This window comes from Hyperoodon ampullatus (assembly GCF_949752795.1).
Source record: "Hyperoodon ampullatus genome assembly, chromosome: 7".
NCBI lineage: Eukaryota > Metazoa > Chordata > Mammalia > Artiodactyla > Ziphiidae > Hyperoodon > Hyperoodon ampullatus.
The window spans coordinates 48,938,548-48,960,674 of NC_136920.1; the positions used below are offsets into that span (position 1 = coordinate 48,938,548).

The 22,127-nt window shown below is 39.7% G+C and overlaps 1 protein-coding gene across 9 annotated transcripts in view; it reads left to right on the top strand.

Annotated features, from left to right (window-relative positions):
- DLG2 (discs large MAGUK scaffold protein 2) overlaps positions 1-22,127 on the top strand; it is a gene marked incomplete at its 5' end in the record, with an annotated part of 2,112,028 nt that overhangs the window by 1,058,075 nt on the left and 1,031,826 nt on the right. For 8 of the 9 annotated variants that reach the window (XM_079707355.1, XM_079707356.1, XM_079707361.1 and 5 more), the window contains one exon: positions 10,510-10,671. In XM_079707355.1, coding sequence (XP_079563481.1) covers positions 10,510-10,671 — 162 coding nt within the window. The remainder of the gene's footprint in view (positions 1-10,509; positions 10,672-22,127) is intronic. The other variant, XM_079707362.1, reaches the window with a different exon arrangement.

A 22,127-nucleotide genomic window follows, 5' to 3' on the forward strand; every position in this document is an offset into this window, starting at 1 on the left:
CCTTGCTCCAGAAAGCCACCAGCCAACACTCCTTCCCACGTGTCTCACACCCAAAACTTGAACAATTCAGTTTAAATGAAACCTACCCCACTTCACTACCTGTGCGACACAGTGAGCCAGTTTCGCGTTTTATTACTCAAAATCTGACAGGGTGCTGTTCCATAATCAGATCTCCTATAGCCTCCAGACAGGTTTCTTGAGTACATGCTATTTTTAGAATGTGCTAGGTGTGGTGGAATACACAAGAGTCCTAGGAATTTACATCTCCACAGGGTGTAGTTCAGTTCAGAAACATTTCTTAAGAACCTCGGGTCCCAGGCAGAATATTTGCTGCCGATGTTACAATAATGAATGAATAAGTCTTTATGCTCCCATGAGAAAAGCAGATGCATACATGCTTTTTTTCAAAAAAGAGGGATTCTCAGGTTATCAGTTATGTGAGCACAGGAAAAAGGCACAGCCAAACCTGGGTGTCCAGGGAAAGCATCTCTGAAGAAATCATACATGAGCTAAATTTTAAGGTTGAGCAATAGCCTGGTGAGAGACAGTTGGGAAGGTTATTAGAGGAAGAGAAGACATCAAGAACAAAGCATAGGGAGGCGATTTGTCTTTCTTGTTCACTGTTGCATCCCTAGCACTTACAATATCTGGCACATAGTAGGTGCTCAAGAAATTCTTTTTTAAAAAACAGTGTTATTAGCTACAGTCATCATTGCTGTACACTACATCCCCATGGCTAATTCATTTTATAACTAGAAATAAATTCTTGTTAAGTGCAAAAATTGAGAGGAGAGAGCAGAAATAGCTGGAATGGTCAGAGCAGACTGAGTTGAGTGGAGATGGTTTAGGAAAGCCTGGAAGGTTTTCAAGCTTGAAGATGACATAAAAGAAGGTTGAAAAGTCCTTCGTGGGGTCAGGAGAGCTGCGAGATTGGAACACAGGTTAGAGTCGTGTGAAAAGTTGTAATTGTATGCTTTGAAGAAATGGAAAGCAAAAAAATAAATAAATAAAGCTATATTTTTTCCTTCAGTTAGTTATATTTTATATTTCTAAAGTCTAACAGACAGCACTAACAGTCTGAAGAGTTCACTCTTAGGCACCAGTTTTTATGATGCTAGACCTGCAAAGTGCAAAACTTGACAGTTCCAGAAAGGAGAGCGTTAGGGTTGATCGAGCAGCTACTATGTGCTAGCGATACAGTGTCTCATCCAATACTCATATTTCTATGAGGTTGATCCTGTAATTCCTAGTTTATAGCTTCAGTCACCTGAAGATCAGAGATACCAGCAACTTGGCAAATGATGCAAGATTTGAACCCGTATTTCTAATGCCAGAATTCATTCACATTCCACTGTATTGGGCTGCCTTTTGGGCTCAGCTGGCTATGTCGGTTTGAAACCCAGCTTTCCCATTTGTTTAACGCTTTGGAGACTCTCTGATCCTGTTTTCTCATTTGGAAATCAAAGTGATAATACCTTCTTTTTCCAATTCTTAAGAGAATTACTTGAGACAATGTTTCTGACAGTGCTTTGTAAATTGTAAATAGCAACCCACATGTGTGACATCTTATACAAATTCATTTTACAATTCCACACCCATTATTTTCCCAGATCATAGGTCTGTGGTCCCATTCTGACTTCTCCAGAGACCTTCGGCTGTCTAGTCCTACAGTGACCTCTCCTGGGTGAGCCTGGCCTCCCCTGGGTCTTGGGCCTCACTCTGAGTTTTAGGAGGGAAAGCTTGCCAAGCTCCATTTTCTGCAGCTTCAGTTAACAGATGGAGGGCAGCACTGAGCTAAAGTCCCCTCATGATTATTTAAATCATCAGTTCTTTAAAAAGGATCTTAGGATCCATTAAATATTCATGAAAGCATTCTTCCTGGCAGCTCCCTCATTGTAGGTACTTACAGAGGGTTTAAAATATCTGACATTGCTTGGAAGCACACAAAGCTCTGTCAGTTGCAAGCAGACAGCTGATTTGTAACTTAATTAACATCCTGGCTTGTCCTGTTCTTTGTGGCAAAAAGTGGGAAAGTATTTCCTTTCATTTGTGAGTTTTGTTTGAAAAAAAAATTCAAATGAAGCACCTGGGAGTGCTTTTCATCCCTCACATCTGTCCTGTTACTTACATCCTGCTCCCCTCTTCGAAAAATTCCTATTTCAAATGTCCTTTGGGCCAGCTGTATTGCTGATTGTGGGTCTTTTTTTTTTTTTTTAAGGATAACTTCACTTGGGGAAGATCTGTGTGCAATCAGCCATCAGTGAGCTTTGACCCACTTTTATTAACTGTTTTGAGTAGTGGATTTTGGAGAGAGATTTGGCCACAGGCTACTATTTGTTCAATGAATGTTGATTGAGAACCTGCCATGTAGCAGGCACTAGAGGTCAGTAGTGAACCAAGTAGGCAGGGTCCCAGACCCCCACAGAGGTTTCAGTTTAGTGGGGGAGGTAGACATTAAGCAAATGATCACAGAAATAAATGTAAACTAAAAATGCGACGAATTTTATGAAAAATGAATACACGGTACCCTGAAATCCTGAGAGGCAGGGAGCAGTGAGATACGGGGAGGAGAATCCCCTAATCTGAGAAGCCAGGAGGGTTCCTTGAGGAAGTAAAGGGGGAAATTATGCATTTCTTTTTGGCTCTTCCTCCTCCCATTTTCCTCCTCTCTAAACCCCTCTCCTCCAGATTTGCAACGTTCATGCAACTGTTCTGGAGGGATAGATTGGGATAGTGGACAAAATGGATGGAAAGGGGAAAGAGAACCCTGCGCTAGCCAAAATAGCAGAGAATTTATTTCAAATCAAAGAAATGAATATAAATACTGATCTGATCACTGCATTAACCATTCTTTTTTCTTCTCTTGTTTCTTTCTTTTATCCATGTTTTCCCTCCAGAAAGGGAGGCAGTGGGTTAGAGAGAGGATGCCGTAGGTGTGGCAATGGAGATGGGTCACAGGTCACAGATAGGCTAAGACATCATGCAAAAAGGAAGCAGCTGGAAAAGAGAGCTGGCTGGCTACATACTGCCCGAGTCTCTGGTAAATAAAATTCCGGTAAAGAAATAGCAAAGTATTTAAACAAAATATTTTCCTCAAAATAAGATGGTGGCTGGCAGGACCTGGATGAGAATACCCTGTTTTGAAAGTTAAACGTATACAGTCTTGAGAGGAAATGAAAACCCTTCATTTCCATGTAATTCATTTTTCAAGACTGCTTTCCAGCCTCTTTGGGTTTTTACTGTTTTCTGAGCTGCATTCACTTCTTTCTTAGGGATCATCACTCTTTGCAAGTCTGTTATTTATTTTCAACTTTCTAAGTGACTTCATGCTTCTCCTAAAGTCTGTGCTTCTCTTCTGCCAAAGCACATTTTTAAAACTGAGAGACTTCCTTCCAGCAGCAGCATTGTCAGCCGGCTCCATTGGACACACTCTCTGTGGCCATTGTTCTGGCCTGACACTCTGTGGGAGACAGAGAGAGATGGCAGGGGCTCCTGACCTCAAAGAACTTAGATTCCAGAGGGGGAGATAAGACTTGACGCAGAAAATGCTATTTGTTGCTATAGTAACAGAAGCCGAGGAGCTAAGAGGTTTTGAGCATTTCCTCAATGTCAGGCTTTGTGGAAGAAACTGTAATCCTTCCTTAATTTTGTACCTGCTGTATAGTGTTGCTGTGAGTCTTAAATGGGATACTTTCTATAACACTCTTAGAAAAGTGGACAACATTCACTAACTGTTAGGCATTATAAATATGACTTGGCCTTTCAAGAGCACCAAACATATTCCGGTTCTCAGAGTTTGTTTCTCTGTCTCATCAGAACAGTGCCAACTCCTGCTGCAAGGGGGAAGCAGAACACTTTTAATGCAGAAACAGAGATAGATTCAGGTTTTTATTTATGAGGCCTTGAAAGATTTGTGACTTCTCCCTCAGCTGGTATACACTGTGCCCATGGTGCAGCACCATCTTCCAAACTGCAGAACATCCAGTGATGGATCAGATGCATGTAGGCACCTGCGTTTGAATCCTGGGTAACGGGACGGTTCTGATTCATACAGGCATCAACAGAACGTGATGAGCAGAATCTGGTTGAATTTCCCAGCCTTTGGCCATCCACATGGAGGTCCTGTGGTAGAAAAGGAGTACCAGTATGATTACTTGCAGGTTCAGCTGGGAGGGCTTTTTGGTCCAATTTATTGCTCAGATGATTTAAGTTTAGTTCACTTAAAGTCACATGCGTTGGTCTCTTACTATGTATCTTACTATGGGGCACTGGAGATTGAGATGAATATGACTCCATCTCTGCTCAGAGGCTCTCATGGGCTAGTAGGAGAGATGGGCACACAGATCATTGTGGTATAGAGTTGTTGCTATTCAAGAATAGGAATCCATGCAGAACACTCTGGGAGCATAAAGAAAGGACATCCTTTTAACCTTAGCAGTCAGAGAATGCTTCCAAGAGGTGATGACACCCAATCTGATTATCAAGGACCTGAAAAAGTTTGCCTGATGAAGGAGCCCAGGGGTAGAGGCTAAACTTCAGAAGGGGGAAAGGGATAGGATTCCAGAAGTCAGGGACAAAATGATCTATGACAGGGGACATGAATAATAATCAGTCTTCCCTGTCCTGAGCACTGCTGCCTCACTCCTGTTAGAGCTGGGAGAGAAGATATACTCTGTTTACAAAAATTCCGTTGCTCCAGAGTCCCCTCCAAAGGACAAGCTGAGGAGAGGAAAAGAAGAAGGCACAGGTTTCAAAACAGAGGCCTTCCTCAATGGCCCTCCTTTTACAGGCAATGCAGAAACCCTCAAAGATGCCCAGTATGGCATCAGTACCTAAGAGACAAGCCCTGGAAATGAGAGAGGACTCAGAATTGCCCAGAAAATTAGAGCTGATTATTAAATCAGGGTATGACCTCTGTGGAGTTATTTAATCTCCCTTGTTAGATGACTCTTGAGGATTTCCTAAGAATTATGTTTCCTGAAGATAAAGTTAGTCTCTTAAGATCTTTGAGTACTAATTAGTTTCGTAGAATATTTAAGTGCTCTAGCTCTAGAGTCAAACTTGTGTTTGAATCCTGGTTTGCCACTCACCAGGTATGTAAGCTTGGAAAAAAACTGCCTAACTAACCAAGCCTCAGGTGAGGAGGATGAGAACACCTATCTCACAGGTGTGATGATGTGTATAAAGCATTTAGCATAGTTCCTGGCACATTAACTGCTATTACTATTGGTTTTAATATTACTATTAGTGTTAGGATTAGTATTTCTGTTAATAGTGTTAATATTAATAGTAGTATTAGTATTACCAACAATATCATTTTTGGTCCAGCTGAAATTGAATCCAAGCAGAGAGATTTTACTAAACCATATCAGGGTGATTCCTCTGGAGACTCATATTTCAGTTAAATATGGTACTTCTCACTGGTTCTTGTCATCTTTTGCTTAGTCATCTCTTGGAGAAAACTGCAAAAATAAAGGAGGAGGAATACCTGGCTGGTACCAGGAAGAGTACTCTTTAGGTCTCTTGGATGGTCCCTATTGCCTACAATAGATAGCAGTCTGCCTTTCAGCCTTGTCTCCTGCCATACTCCACCTCGCATCCCATTCTTAAACATCAGTTCACCAGATGCAGTCCTAAAATGGGTAGTAGTGTACATATGATTTCTGGAAGGCAGTTCCCAAGAAGGGCCCTTAAAGGAGTAAGGAAAGCACCAAGGAGTTCTGAAAGAATGTAGGTCCAGGGGCAGTCTAGCTTCAGACTCATGCTATCAGGTGCTTTGGAGGGTAATTTGCAGGGCATTTTGTTTCAGTTTGAGGGGTGGGATTTGGGGTTTCTAGTATAACTCCCGGACACATCTAAGTGAGGAGGCTTTAATCACGCAAGGACAATCTTACTGTGAAGTATGCAGATGTGGGCCTTAAATGCATAGAAGGGACTTCCATGGATTTGGGCGGGGGCACTAGCATGTGCTACAATCTACTTCAAGACCTCCCTATTCCCTCAGAACATCACCCCCTCTTATTACTTATCTCCTCTGCATATATTGTTGTCTTTGCTTAGAATTTCCCTTACCTCTTTCTGTTATCTTTCTAGATCCTATTGCAAACTGGAAAGCCTCAGACAGAGATGGTGATGACCCATTTCTGCTCCCACGAAACTCAGTTTATACTTACAGTCATTACCACTATGCATTGTGACTTACCTGCCCATATGTATACTCACTTAATAATTTATGGTCTTCTTAAGGTCAAGAACTGGTTCATATTCAGTTTGTATTCTTAGCATATATTACTGAAAGGAAAGATGTGGTGAGAGATACATAATACTTAAGAATCTGATGTCCTTTAAGATTGTGTCAAGCCAATGATGCGGTTGTCTTCTTTTGCTTAAACCTGAGTTCATAATGTTTCATGCAATGAAAGAGATTGCATCCAGCAAACAAAATAACTTTGTAGCTTGAGCAAGTTCTACCCATTTCATCCATTTGTTCAACTGTCACTCATAACTTTATTCAATGAATAGTTATTGAGCATATGTGCCAGGCAATTGGCTAAGGACTGGAGGTACAAGGATAAACAAGACCAAATGGCCCCAGTTCTCACAAAACCTTATAGTTCACTGTAAAAACTCAAAATATACACAATCATATAGCATGATAAAAGTTGTGATTTGGGGAGTATATAGGGAGTATGGGAACACCCACTAAACCTCAGATTTGCAGTTCATGAAAGCTTCCCAGAAAAGGTCATGTCACAAAGTTGAGGCCAGAGGACCAATGTATGTTAAAATGAATAATTTTTACTAAAAAAAGCATTAATTGAGCATCAAGATTGATTTTACAGTCTAATTTAAGCCTCTATCAGTCTTCAAAATGGGTTATAATTTTATGAAAATAAGTAATTTATGTAAGTTCTTTGAGATACCACGTAAGTTTATTATCTGTGTCCTGATAGTTATTTCTGCAAACAATTCAGTGAGATGTCTATTTTTTTTTTTTTTTTTTTTGCGGTATGCGGGCCTCTCACTGCTGTGGCCTCTCCCGTTGCGGAGCACAGGCTCCGGACGTGCAGGCTCAGCAGCCATGGCTCACGGGCCCAGCTGCTCCGCGGCACGTGGGATCTTCCCGGACCGGAGCACGAACCCGTGTCCCCTGCATCGGCAGGCGGACTCTCAACCACTGCGCCACCAGGGAAGCCCGAGATGTCTATTTTTAATGAATGAAATCTTTCTCTAAACCAGCTGAATCCTACTGCAGGGATCTTTGAGGAGCTTCCATAATCATTTTAACTTTGCAAAATTTTACTTTTGGTGTTCTTGGATCTTTATGTTTTAGAACACAAGCATTTCCTGACTGTTATGAGTGACATGAATATGGCTTTACATATGTTAAATTTTAAAAAGCTTAAAAGAATTCCTCAAAAAACTAAAAATGGAATTACCATATGATCTAGCAATTCCACTTCTGGGTATTGATCCTAAAGAATTGAAAGCATAGTTTCAAAGACATTTTTGTACATGCATGTTCATAGCAGTATTATGCACAATAGCCAAGAGGTAGAAGCAATCAACTGCCCATCTACAGATGAATGAATAAGCAAAATGTGGTATATACATAAAATGGGATGTTATTCAGCCTTAAAAATAAGAAAATCCTGTCACATGATACAATGTGGAGGAACCTTGAAGGCATTATGAAACAAGCCAGTCATGAGAAGCAAATACTGTATGATTCCAGTGATATGAGGTATCTAGTATAGTCAAATTCATAGAAATAGAAAGTAGAATGGTGGTTGCCAGGGGATGGAGAAGGGAAAAATGGGCAGTTGTTTAATGGGTATATAGGGTTTCAGTTTTGCAAGATGAAAAGATTCTGAAGATTGGTTACACATCAATGTGAATATACTTAATATTACTGAACTGTACACTTAAAAATGGTTCAGATGGTAAATTTTATGTTATGCGTATTTAACATTTTTTTAAAATCTTTAAAAAACTGGAAACAATGATTTGTTTATATTTATTCCATAACCCTGAGGTAAGAGTGGTGAGATAAAAGAGTTTAGAAGTAATGGGGACTCAGCTCATGTAGTGGTGTTGGGAGGTGGCTTATGGCAGGATAAGGAAGCTTAAGCTTTGTCAGGTGAGCAGTGGGAGCCACTGAAGGGTTTTGAAGAGAAGGACTCTGTCAGTTTGAGATCCAGAACGCCAGCTCCCTGGCATATTGAACAGGATGGATGGGAAAGGGGCAATCTCAGCAGCAGTCTAACCAGTCCAGAGGCTGTTGCTGTGGTCCAGCTGAGAGCTGAAAACCTGAGCGTGGGCAGTGGTTAGTGGAGGTGGTGGGGGATGAGGATGGGGTAGACTCAAGAACTATTTAAGATATAAATTAGGCAAACTCAGTGATTTAGTAAATTGACAGATGGTAGGGGGTGGTGAAAGAGAGGATGGAGTCTTACTGACTCCTACTTTTCTGGCTCGGGTGATTGCATAGATGGTAGTGCCTCCCTGAGAGAAAATTGAAGAGGGGGAGATGTGGAGGGCAGATGGGCTGAAAGCCAGAGACACTAAAATGGGCACATGTATGACATTATTCCACTTCCAATGAACAATACATAACGGATCAAGAATGAATGTTAAACTGGATCCATGTTTCTGAGGCAGATTACCTTCCCAAATTATTCATAGAGTTAGGAAAATGAAAGTGTGGTGTTTTGTAATTCACAGAAATGTTCTAACCTCCATGAAGGTTGTTGTGTGTTCTTCATGAAGTGTTTTTTACCAAGCTGCTGATTCTGTTATCAGGCTTGGGCTTCATCATCTTATGTGAGTAGAGGAGGGGATGATGAGAGTAGAAAGAGGATTCAGATTCAAATTATCTGGACAGGGTCTCAGCTCTAAAAACCACTAGTTAGGGGACTCTGGACAAGTCTCTTAACCTCTCTAAATGTTAGTTTTCTCATAAGTAAAATGGAGCATCATAGATAAGAAGAATTGCAGTGAAAGAAATAGATGAGCATCTTTGCAAACTTCAGTCAAGATATTGTTAGCTGAAATTTTTGTTTTGAAACTAATATTAAGCTTGGAACATTGTAGAAAGCCTCCCTGGAAAACACAAGTAATGATAATCAACTTCTGAGTAAGAATGGACATCAGATTGAATTGCCAACCCTGGGTGATTCTTCTTGTTACTGTCAGTTTATGAGTCAGACAGAGAACCGATGTCCAAGAAGTCATATTTTTCACCTAAAAATGAAAGAAACATAGGCATGATTTTGTTAAGAAAATGCGTTGTTAGTAACCTGATGTGATAAAAATAACTGTTGGTGATGATAATAAATGGGTAGTGGGATGAGGTTAGACATCACAGGTAAGCCCAAGATGGTGTTATGACAATGTTTGGACCATTGCCCCTAATATCCCTGTGCCATTCAAAGGGAACAAAGACAAATCAAGGCAAACTAACATTTTATTAACTGGGTTGGGGGTAGGATATAGAGTATTCCCTTTTTTCTTTCCCAAGTAGACCAGTAGCCTTGAAGTAATGAGACTCTAATGGGACAGGTCTGAAGGAAAAGGGGTGAGAAGCAAAGAGAGACAGAAAAGAGGGAAACCCAGGCCAACGTTGAAGATGGAGGTTGATCCATGGCCATGTCTACTCTCCCACAGACCATGCCTTGTCCTGACCCTTTTCCTTCTCTGCCAGCTTCCTTAGGTCTGCTTGGAAGACTCAAAGCACGGCCTTTGCCAGAGGATGCTCTTACTATTATAGGCATATAGAAGGAAGATGACAAAGAGGAAAAGGGACCAAGAGAGAAGGAACTATTATCTCTTTCCCCTCAGGGAATCATATCAATATAATATAGGCAGACCCTTTGCCTTGATTTTTAAGTTCTTTAAAAGAAAACTCCATCTTTGGAAATTGTGATCTTTTGTCCTGGAGTCCAACTAACCCAAATCAACATTCCACTTCCTTGGATATGAAAGGAAGAAAGGATTGTCTTCCTTTGAGGCCAATACAAAAAATGCAGGTGGCAAAAATTTTCCCTTATTTCCTAGAGAACTTAAGGCTTGGACATAATGTGAATCAAAATTAGGTTTCCTGAATGATTGTATCAGAATTCTGTCTTCTTGCTCAGTACTTTTTCTTTTCCATCCTTGACCTAGAATTTTTAGCACATATTTAGCTACTCTGGTCATTTGGAGGGTTACCTCCTCACTTACTTAGGTAAATAGCCTCAGTCTTATTCGTTATCACCCTTCTGTATTTTATAAACAGAGATAGTGCATTATCAGGTAAAAACAAGCATTGGTTGGTATTGATGATTGGTTCAGTATTGCTTCCACTTGACCTGGTTAATGGTGACCACCAAAAGAGACTGCAGCAAAGCCTGTTTGGTGATGTCAGCAATAGGTACACACTGTGTCCTGTAAATGAAATGAGAATGTGAAGTTCAGAACTGTACACTTTGCAAACGCTAATGCTTTTCTCTTTCTTGTCTTTTTTCCTAGAAGTATCGCTATCAAGATGAGGACACTCCACATGATCATTCCTTACCTCGACTGACCCACGAAGTGAGAGGCCCTGAACTTGTGCATGTATCGGAAAAGAACCTGTCTCAAATAGAAAATGTCCATGGATACGTCTTGCAGTCACACATCTCTCCTCTGAAGGTCAGTTCTTTTGCTCTTAGAGCTGGCGGCAGTGACTGGTTTGCATTGCTAAGGGAGATGTTTGCTGGCCTTAAGTGAGGCTTTTTTAAAACACTACAGTGAGACATGGTTGCCAAAGGGTCTTTCTGTGGTTTGGAGGCTTACTGGGAATTCCTGACACAGGGAAGTTCTTACAGTTATTTGTTGAAATGTCTGGCAAATCCTTTTAGTTGTTGAGAGTGGGCTAAGGAAAGCGCAAACAGTGAAAAACTAAAAGGGAAAATAAGCTGATCATGTATTTACAAAGTCCAGGAGGACATCAAGTTTTGTTCAGATCTATCTCTCCATCTCTCTTCTTGGCTCCAGATAAAACAAAGGAAGTAAACATAACATGATAACACCTAGTAATTTCCTTACCATGTAGAATAAAAAGGAAAATGCGTGAGTTGGTTCATCAACAGATCTATTTTATATTTCTTTCTATGTGGTGTCATACTTTTCCAACGTTTTCTACTTTTTTTCTTTAATTTATAAAATTTCTTGATAAACGCTATTTTGACAAGAGGGACAATGAAACGAGAGTAAGGATTTTCTGTGTTCCTTGGTTGCAGTTTACTCTGTCTTTTGCTTTGCTGATGCTATGGATTTTGTGTCTTGGATAAAAGCTTATAAATGTTGTTGTTGGTTAAAGTCAAAAAAGGAAAAGTGGAACTAGAGTCACTGATGTAATAGAAGACAATTGAAATGTAAAACAAAACAAAACAAAAAACTACCAAATAACCCCTTGATATTGCTTAAAAATTTTTTTCTTTTATTTTGTTAGCTACAACATTCACTTCACTAGCACTTTCATATAGCTGTGTTGCAATAAAAAATGTAGCCATGAAGGTTGCCCTGATGCCTTCTGGGATCTTATTATACCTTCCAGAACATCAAAGAAAGGCTAAATTATGTTTAATATAGCTCCAAAAGTTGGTATAGTTTAATACCCTGGCATCCTAAAACCGCATTATTAAATAAACTAGTGCTAGTTACCACAAATTAGTTAGAATATTAGGCTAATTGTCAAATTCCAGTAAATATTTTATAATATGTAAAAATAGGTAAATATTTTGCCTCTGGAATCCATTGTTCCATTCTTCCCAGAGTCTCTTTGGAAATCATTGACTGATGGATGGAAATAGGTATTTTTAGCCAGGAGAAGAGTAGATTAAAGGTTGGAGAACAGGAATTTAGCTTCTTATACTTAGGGCTGTCATGTAGGAAACTCCATATTGGTGGGCAGAAGCAGAACCACTGTGCATAATTAACAGGAATGTATATTTGGGATCATTATAAGACCACAATTTCTGACAGTTAGAACTACCCCCCAAAAGTACTACTTTGCGAAGCAGGAATTCCCTGTCCCTAGAAATCAGGCTTGCATGATGACCTGGCAGTGGTATGGTGGAAAGGACTCCTTTTTCAACAGGAGGGCATACAAAATTGTCTCTAAGTTCCAGTCTAACTATAGGAATCCATGATTCTATCCTGTGGCCAGATGAATACCTTCCTGCTTTAAGGACCTTTCATCTTTGCAAACAATTGCTCATCCTTAATCTGTGCTGACCAGTGTAAACTGAGAAAGAGCAGAGCTGAGACTGGACTGCACAGAGTGTATTTACACTTCAGATGTTTTTCTTTCTAACCGGATGAAAGAATCCCTGTAGGAACCTCCATGAAGCCTCCCTTCCTTTTTGGCCTCCCAACTTGTCTTTCCCGCTTCCTACCACTTCCTTTTTTAATCAGCTCTAGAGCATAGCTCCCAATGGCTTTAAGCTGAGAAGGACAATGTAGACTAGTCTAAAGCTAGCCTGGCAACAGTAAAAAATATGAACAAAATAATAAAAGCACTATCAGATCTTCATTTTGTGAGTTAAATTTTTAGCATATACTTGATAATATAATTATCTGAACATCTACAGTTTGGTGATTATACCATGTGTTATGCTACTTCGTACCTCATTTGGAAAATGTCTATTAGAGTTGAATGAAATTTTGCTTTTTCTGAAGATCATATCTCAGATATAAAGGGATCTTTCCTATCTCCCCTTTATCCCTTGATTCTAAGAATCTCAGAGTTAAGTGTCTTCCACTTTGGTGGCTTTTCCTTAGCTTAGGTTTTCTGTTTCTGTTGCTCACTTCTATCTTATTTCTTACTATGTTCTTTAAAAAATTTTTTGGTTTTTATGTTTTTACTATAGTGATGTCTTTTATCGAAGGTTTCCCACATCTGCTTTAAAAGTAGCCACCTGTGAATAATAAATCTCTGATATGAAACATCAAGGTTAGAATAGGCTTTCCTTCCTTTTTGGAATCAACAGTTCAGTGGTGTGACCCCCCCAATGTATTGTGAAGAGAATGGAAAGGTGAGCTCATCCAGGACTTCTGCACCCAGCCTGTGAGGTAGCTATTTTGGGGCCAGGACTTTTCCCTCATGACCCTCTAGAGGTGTTGTTTGTGCTGAACAAGATACACTCTTAGATTGTCTTAATGAAGAGACTGTGTACCTTTCTTCTATCAGCAACAATGATAGAGATAAATGTGCACAATTTTTCCAGAAAAGAAAACACCCCAATGTGTTAAGTTTGCCAATTTCATGGTGTAAACACACCCATCATTTCTGATTTCAGGCTACCAACCTGAAGCTACTGAATATATTTGCAAAGCTGGGCACATGAGGCTCTCATGAGACAGGACGAGTTGGCCAAGCACAGCACTGCACTATCAGGCTCAAGCACGTGTATTTTTATAACAACAGGACACATTTCCTAATCAAGTTGTTAAGAGGTTATTATATTATCACAGTTCAAGTGTTTGGCCAACCTGCGTGATTAAAATCTAATGTGTTATTTTCTCATAAAGGAAGCCTATTAAGGTCATAGAAATGCTAAGAGGGTACAAATTCTCCATTAGACCTGGCATATTTTCAACATTGTTGCTTCTTTGATCTCTCTGGTGCTCTTGGGTCAAGCATTAAAAGGGGGAAGAGTGAGGAGGCAGAACACACAATCATATAGCGCTCCCTGAATCCTACTTAGAAGACAATGGGGTTCTGTAGTATTAATTAGGAACTTACATGTGACATGCCTGAACAGAGTGTGAGATTGCTGGAGAACAGTTTAAATGTTGTATTCAGCAGGCTCTGAACCATTAGCTGAGTAATCTCATTGTTGCAGGTTTGACAGTCATTTCTTCCATCACCGCATAGCACTTGAAACCTCAGTTCTAAGATTCATCTGCCTTTGGAGCACAACGGCTGCCTGGCTGATAGATGGGCTTGCTTAGCCTGTTTTCATTAGAGTGCCTTGGCCAGTGTGAAGTATGGGGTTGGAAGGAGAAATGCAGTTTAGCGGTTTATTTTCCTTGCCTCCAGATGGGGATGCTTTCTCTTCAGATGCTACCTTAGAATCTTCTACAAAAGAAATTGGCCTGTAATAAAGTATGGACATTTTCTTTTCAGTTTAGATCAATTCAATATGTATTAATTGACTATCTACTAGGCATATCATGATATGTGGTGGGGAAACAAAGGGCAGTAAGACATTATTTTAAATATGCGCATCATTTGCAAATATTTTCTCCCATTCTGAGGGTTGTCTTTTCCTCTTATTTATGGTTTCCTTTGCTGTGCAGAGGCTTTTAATTTTCATTAGGTCCCATTTGTTTGTTTTTGCTTTAGTTTTTATTTCCATTGCTCTAGGAGGTGGGTCAAAAGGGATCTTGCTGTGATTTATTTCATAGAGTGTTCTGCCTATGTTTTCCTATAAGAGTTTTATAGTGTCTGACCTTACATTTAGGTCTTTAATCCATTTTGAGTTTATTTTTGTGTATGGTGTTAGGGAGTATTCTAATTTCATTCTTTTACATGTACCTGTCCAGTTTCCCCAGCACCACTTATTGAAGAGGCTGTCTTTTCTCCATTGTATATTCTTGCCTCCTTTCTCAAAAATAAGGTGACCATATGTGTGTGGGTTTATCTCTGGGCTTTCTATCCTGTTCCATTGATCTGTATGTCTGTGTTTGTACCAGTACCATACTGTCTTGATTACTGTATCTTTGTAGTATAGTCTGAAGTACAGGAGCCTGATTCCTCCAGCTCTGTTTTTTTTTTTTTTTTTTTTGCGGTACACGGGCCTCTCACTGTTGTGGCCTCTCCCGTTGCGGAGCACAGGCTCCGGATGCACAGGCTCAGCAGCCATGGCTCACGGGCCCAGCCACTCCACGGCACATGGGATCCTCCAGGACCGGGGCACGAACCCATATCCCCTGCATCGGCAGGCGGACTCTCAACCACTGCGCCACCAGGGAGGCCCCTCCTCCAGCTCTGTTTTTATTTCTCAAGATTGCTTTGGCTATTTGGGGTCTTCTGGGTTTCCATACAAATTGTGAAATTTTTTGTTCTAGTTCTGTGAAAAATGCTGTTGATAGTTTGATAGGGATTGCATTGAATCTGTAGATTGCTTTGGGTAGTATAGCCATTTTCACAATGTTGATTCTTCCAATCCAAGAACATGGTATATCTCTCCATCTGTTTGTATCATCTTTAATTTCTTTCATCAGTGTCTTATAGTTTTCTGCATACAGGTCTTTTGTCTCCTTAGGTAAGTTTATTCCTAGGTATTTTGCAAAGGAAGCAACTGACAAAGGATTTATCTCCAAAATTTACAAGCAGCTTATGCAGCTCAATATCAAAAAAAAAAAACCCAATCCAAAAATGGGCAGAAGACCTAAATAGACATTTCTCCAAAGAAGATATACAGATTGCCAACAAACACAGAAAAGGATGCTCAACATCACTAATCATTAGAGAAATGCAAATCAAAACTACGATGAGGTATCACCTCACACCAGTCAGAATGGCCATCATCAAAAAATCTACAAACAACAAATGCTGGAGAGGGTGTGGAGAAAAGGGAACCCTCTTGCACTGTTGGTGGGAATGTAAATTGATACAGCCACTATGGAGAACAGTATGGAGGTTCCTCAAAAAACTAAAAGTAGAACTACCATACAACCCAACCATCCCACTACTGGGCATATACCCTGAGAAAACCATAATTCAAAAAGAGTCATGTACCACAATGTTCATTGCAGCTCTATTTACAATATCCAGGACATGGAAGCAACCTAAGTGTCCACTGACAGATGAATGCATAAAGAAGATGTGGCACATATATACAATGGAATACTACTTAGCCATAAAAAGAAACGAAATTGAGTTATTTGTAGTGAGGTGGATGGTCCTAGGGACTGTCTTACGGAGTGAAGTAAGTCAGAAAGAGAAAAACAAATACTGTATGCTAACACTTATATAAGGACTCTAAAAAAAAAAAAAAAAGGTTCTGAAGAACCTCGGGTCAGGACAGGAATAAAGACACAGGCATAGAGAATGGACTTAAGGACATGGGGAGGGGGAACTATAAGCTGGGATGAAGTGAAAGAGTGGCATGGACATATATGCTGTACCAAATGTAAAATAGATAGCTGGTGGGAAGCAGCCACATAGCACAGGGAGATCAGCTCGGTGCTTTGTGACCCCCTAGAGGGGTGGGATAGGGAGGGAGGGAGGGAGACACAAGAGAGAGGAGATGTGAGGATATATGTATATATAGCTGATTCACTTTGTTGTAAAGCAGAAACTAACACACCATTTTAAAGCAATTATACTCCAATAAAGGTGTTAAAAATAATAAATAAATAAATATGCACATCACTCTCCTAGGGAACCTCAGTTCTAATTATGTATGACTTATCTTCAGTCTGCAGTAGGATTTCAAATTTCTGAATCTTAGGTACTGTGAGACCCCAAGCATCTAGCAGAGTACGCTTTACAGAGTATCTGTTAACTCTGTATCTCAGGTTCTTCATCTGTAAAGTGAAGGTAGCAATAATATTTATCTAATAGGATTTTATACTAATTAAATGAAATAATACATGTAAACCATTTAGGAAGTGTCTGGCACATAGTAAGCACAACCAAATGTTGCTTTTGATCTTGTTATTATCATCAACCTGCTACCATGACAAATACTTCAAAATCATTTATTTTATTTATCTCATTTGACCTCTATAAGATATTATACCTGATGTTAAAATTAAATAGTTCCCTTCAACCACAGAACTAGTGAATAGGAATGCCAATATTTGTGTCTCGGGTCTTACTGGATACAAAATCTGTATTCTTTATCACTCCTGTGTTATATTACCTTCCTCTAAATGGTTCTACTATTTTTAAAGAGATCTTAGCATCAAATTTTCCTTCCTTGGCTCCAGGTGTGTAAAATTTGAAGGTCATTTTTTTCATATAACCTTATTCTTAAAAGTCAGGCAAATATAAAATGTAAGCAAATGTGTAAGAAATTTAGTTTCCTAAATGAGAACCATGAAGTGTGGTGATAGATGGGAGCATGATGAGGAAATAGAAGGAAAATAGGTTCTATCTTTAAAATATTTCAATTCACCCAGTAGTAAACTCCCAAGGATTATGTTGCTCTCCCATGACAAAAAGTAGTTATTTGGGAGCTAGTTCCCTTTTGAAGAATCCCTTGAGATTGTAAGAATCTGTTTCTCAGCAGCAGAGACACACTTTGTTTTGAGCAATTGGAGCATTTTCTGCATTGAGATACAGTCCTCACACTAGGTGAAGAGAACCCAGGTTAGTCCACACCACAACCCTCATGCTTCTCCTTCCCAGGACCTGGCAAGATCTATTTCTGTCATTTTTTTTTTTTTTTTTTTTTTTTTTTTTGCGGTACACGGGCCTCTCACTGCTGTGGCCTCTCCCATTGCGGAGCACAGGCTCCGGACGCGCAGGCTCAGCGGCCACGGCTCACGGGCACAGCCGCTCCGCGGCATGTGGGATCTTCCCGGACCGGGGCACGAACCCGTGTCCCCTGCATCGGCAGGCAGACTCCCAACCACTGTGCCACCAGGGAAGCCCCATTTCTGTCATTTTTATTTGGTTATTCATCTTTTAAAATGTTCATTCCAAGTGTGTTTAATTTTATAAACTATCTTATAATTTTCAAAAATGAGCAATGTAGAAGTTACACACTCAAACATTGATCAATAAATGAATAAAGCTACTCTCTATGCTCTGTTTCACACATTAACATGATATTTGTTAGACCAGAAATCCAACCAGTTGTTTTGATTCTACTTTTATTCATAACCACTAGTTTTGTTTTAATAAATTTACTGTCAGTATATCATCATTATACGAACGCCCTCAAGGTCAGGGTGTATGTTGGTTTTACTCATTATTATATTCTCAGTCCTTCAACACATACTTTGTTCAATTAGTTATTTGTAAATGGCAATATGAACAGTTATGAATAATTGCCTTCTGGGGGGTTAGTGACATTGATATTAAAATAAGCAAGAAATTAAGGCACAGACTTCTTGTTTTTCTCTCTCTGTTGTTCCCTAATCATTGATACAGAATTTCATCAATTTTAAACCTGATATTTCCTCATGTATTACATATCTGAAATCTGGATGTGTCCTAAAATCAATGACATCTTGCAATTAACATTGGCAGCATCTCCTAGGGTGCATAAAAAATGGTATGTCTTACAGTCAAAGTCAGCCATGATTATTTACAAGGAAGATTAAAGGGTTTTCTTCATAGATTGGTGTGAATTGCTTTAATCAGATAAATATGATTTTCTATCTTCTAATTCTCATTGAGACCAGAATAAACAGTTCTGGGAAGATTTACCAAAAAGTGAGAATATAAGAAGTTAGGATACACTCTTATACCCGTGAACAACTGGGCATTTGTTGAATATATATGGAAAAACAATGGAGAATCTGGAGGCAGTGCAAGTTTGGGGAAATTATAGGGGGCGATTTCTCACAAATGAGGAAGCTAATATACAGAACTGCAGGCAGGAAAGATAACGTGTACTTTGTTGCACAACTATTTTCTTAACAGGGTTGCCAGAGCCTGCCTTATAGCAAAGTGTGTTTTAGCCAACAGTGCAATTAATCTTTCTTCGTGAAGTCTTTCCTATTAACTCTTGACTGACTCCACTTGGTTATAACGTCCTATGACACATGGAGTTTGCATAGTTAGCTTTTTTATATGCACCTTATTCTATGAACCTAAATAATTTTGTGGAACTAGGTATTGTCCTTTCCTTTAGATATTCCATTTATCTTGCTCCTAATAAATGTGTAAGCTCCTGTGAACTGGACCACATCTTATTTTTGTTTTGTTTTATTTTTCTTCTTTCTCCCTCATTGACATCTACAGTGAAACTAAACCAGGATTTCCCAAAGTGCATCTGGTTGGATTTTGTCAGCATTATAAGGAAAATAAAGAGATGAATGCTAAAAACATTTGAGAGGTTAAGTCCATTAACTTATTGAATGATTTCTCAGCCTTCAATATGATAATATGAAATATAAACCTCTAAGATGGGGATATGGTTAATACACAGTATTTTCCAAACATGTTTGGTCATGAGACTTTTTTTCCCGAATAAAATTGTTTTTCGTTTGGACACATACACTTCTGAAAATACTATAACAGACACATATATGATGACGATTACAACCAATTGAAAAGTTTAACATAAAAATTTATTCTGGCCTTAGAAGCAGCCTCAGTCAGATTGAATACCTGGTCCTCTACTTACTGGCTGTGTGAGCTTGCTTAAGTTTTTTTAACCTCCTTTAGCCTCAGTTTTTTTATTTGTAAAATAATGGCATTCACTCATATGTTTCTATGAAGTTTGAGCTCTGTAAAAAGAGCTCAGGCTTCCCTGGTGGCGCAGTGGTAGCGAGTCCGCCTGCCGATGCAGGGGACATGGGTTCGTGCCCCGGTCCGGGAAGATCCCACATGCCGCGGAGCTGCTGGGCCCGTGAGCCATGGCCGCTGAGCCTGCACGTCCGGAGCCTGTGCTCCGCAACGGGAGAGACCACAACAGTGAGAGGCCCGCGTACCGCAAAAAAAAAAAAAAAAAAAAAAAAAAAGAGCTCAGTGTTTGACACATAAGAAATACACAAAAATGGCAGCTATCCTTATTGCTATTGATGTTTTGATATTAGTATGTATTAGTATTATTTTAATATTCTAAACTAGAAACTTATTTATGGATGTTTTTTATTTTAATCTCTCCTTTGTTTTCAAATGTCTTAGTGTTCTCATCTTCCTCTCTTTATCCACAGCTATTATCCCTGCTCAGGTTTTCATTACTTTCAGGCAGAATGTAGTTTGGTTATTGTAAAACCTCATGGACTTTGGAGCCAAAAAAATAAATGTTTGAATCCTGACTCTGTACTTTCTGGCTGGGTAATCTCAGGAAAATAATCTAGCATTTCTGAGATGCAGTTAAGTTTAATATGAACAGAACCTCTTATGTGTATTGATTGATTCATTTGTTTATCCGTTCATTCATTTGTACAGTAAAATCTCTTCGACCTCCTGTATGCTGGGATCTATGTTATTCCCTGAAGATACAAAGAGGAATATGCCTTCAAGTTGCTTACAAGCAATAGTTAGATTCACAAACCTGGAGATGTATACATTATAACATGTCATGTTATGTGCAATAAAGAAAGTAGCAAAGAAGAGGAAAATGCCCCCAAGGCCTAGAGAAATGGTTTAATTTTCTCTGAGCTGGAGATGTAGGGACAGGTATGGTCAGAGTAAGCATTATAGGGGAGCTTATTTTGACTTGAAGGAAGTTGGAGATAAAGGAGAAAGGTCAAGTTTGTCCTAGACTCCAGCAGTTGTCTATCAGTATGGAAGAACTCTAGAAATGGCAGGTTTATTTTATTTATAATTGAGTAGAGCAGAGGGATGGAACATAAGGATTAAGAAGGGGTACAGAAGTGGGTCCAAAGCATGCCATCAAGCAAGGGAGATAGATGGGAACAGGTAATGAAGGGCCTTATGTGAAGATTGGACTTCACCTTGTAGGTAATGACGAATGACTACACAATTTATAAAGATGAGAGACCTGCTCAGATTTGCAAATTAGACCATTAGTCATGTCATGTAGCACAGTGGAAGAAAAACAAGAAAAGGGTGTATCACAATCAAGGACATCAGGCAAAATGCAACAGGTGGACAAGCTCTGAGATACAGCAGAGACATTGGGGATGGAGGATAGAATAAACTAGAAAGATTATTGAGGAAAAGATATCATCAGGAACTTGAGTCCTACTAAGTACAGAAGATAGAGGAGAGAAAGAAATAGAGGTTAATCCACACATTTTTTATTTGACCAGTTGTGTAGAGGAGGTATCGTGAAATGTAGTCAAGACTGCTAAAGAAGGAATAGATTTAAGGATAGGGTGAAAAAATTCTGAGGTTAGATCTGAATAACTGAGTTTGAGATATTGATGTTACACTCAGGTAGAAGAGTTTAACAGGCAGTTTGAAATAAAGATCTGGGAATTTAGAGAGATCTGATCCAGAAATGGAGACTTAGGCACCTTCTGTGTAGTTGAAGCAGTATGGATGGGATTGCTCAGGAAAGGAAGAGGAGGCTGCTGGGGACTGAAACACAGGGAACAATACCACCATGTTGGGGGTTTTTTGGACAGAGAAGACCACTGAGGAGACCATGAAGCAGTGCGTAATTTACCACAATGTTTAACCCTTAGTAGTCTAATGTTTCTATTTTTTAAACTGTTATACATTTCTAGTAAAAGAGGATCATATCTTATACATTAAAAAATGTGGCACCTCTGTAGTGCCTAGAATTGAGTTGACCAAACACTAGATGACTTTTTTAAAAAATTAATTAATTAATTATTTTTGGGGGGCTGCATTGGGTCTTCGTTGCTGCACACGGGCTTTTCTCTCTAGTTGCAGTGACTGGGAGCTACTCTTCATTGTGGTGCATGGGCTTCTCATTGTGGTGACTTCTCTTGTTGCAGAGCACAGGCTCTAGGCACACAGGCTTCAGTAGTTGCAGCACGTGGGGTCAGTAATTGCGGCACACGGGCCCTAGAGCGCACGGGCTTCAGTAGCTGTGGTGCACGGGCTCAGTAGTTGTGGCTCACGGGCCCTAGAGCACAGGCTCAGTAGTTGTGGCACACGGGCTTAGTTGCTCCGTGGCATGTGGGATCTTCCAGGACCAGGGATTGAACCCGTGTCCCCTGCACTGGCAGGAGGATTCTCAACCACTAGGTCGCCAGGGAAGTCCCTACATGCCTTGTTACTTGATCACAAATTTTAGGAAGGAGGGAAGGAGGGAGGGAGGGATGGAGGAAAGAAGGAAGGAAAGAAGGGAAGGAGGAAAGAAAGGAAGAAAGGAAGAAAGGAAGGAAAAAAGAGGCAGAGGGTGAGAGAGAGGGAGGGGAAAGGGAAGGAAGGAAGAAGGAAAGAAAAAACCTTATGAGATATATTTGACTCCAATAGTCATGGGATCTTGACCATCAACTGAAAAAAAATGTATTAATTTTTTTCCTTTCTAGCC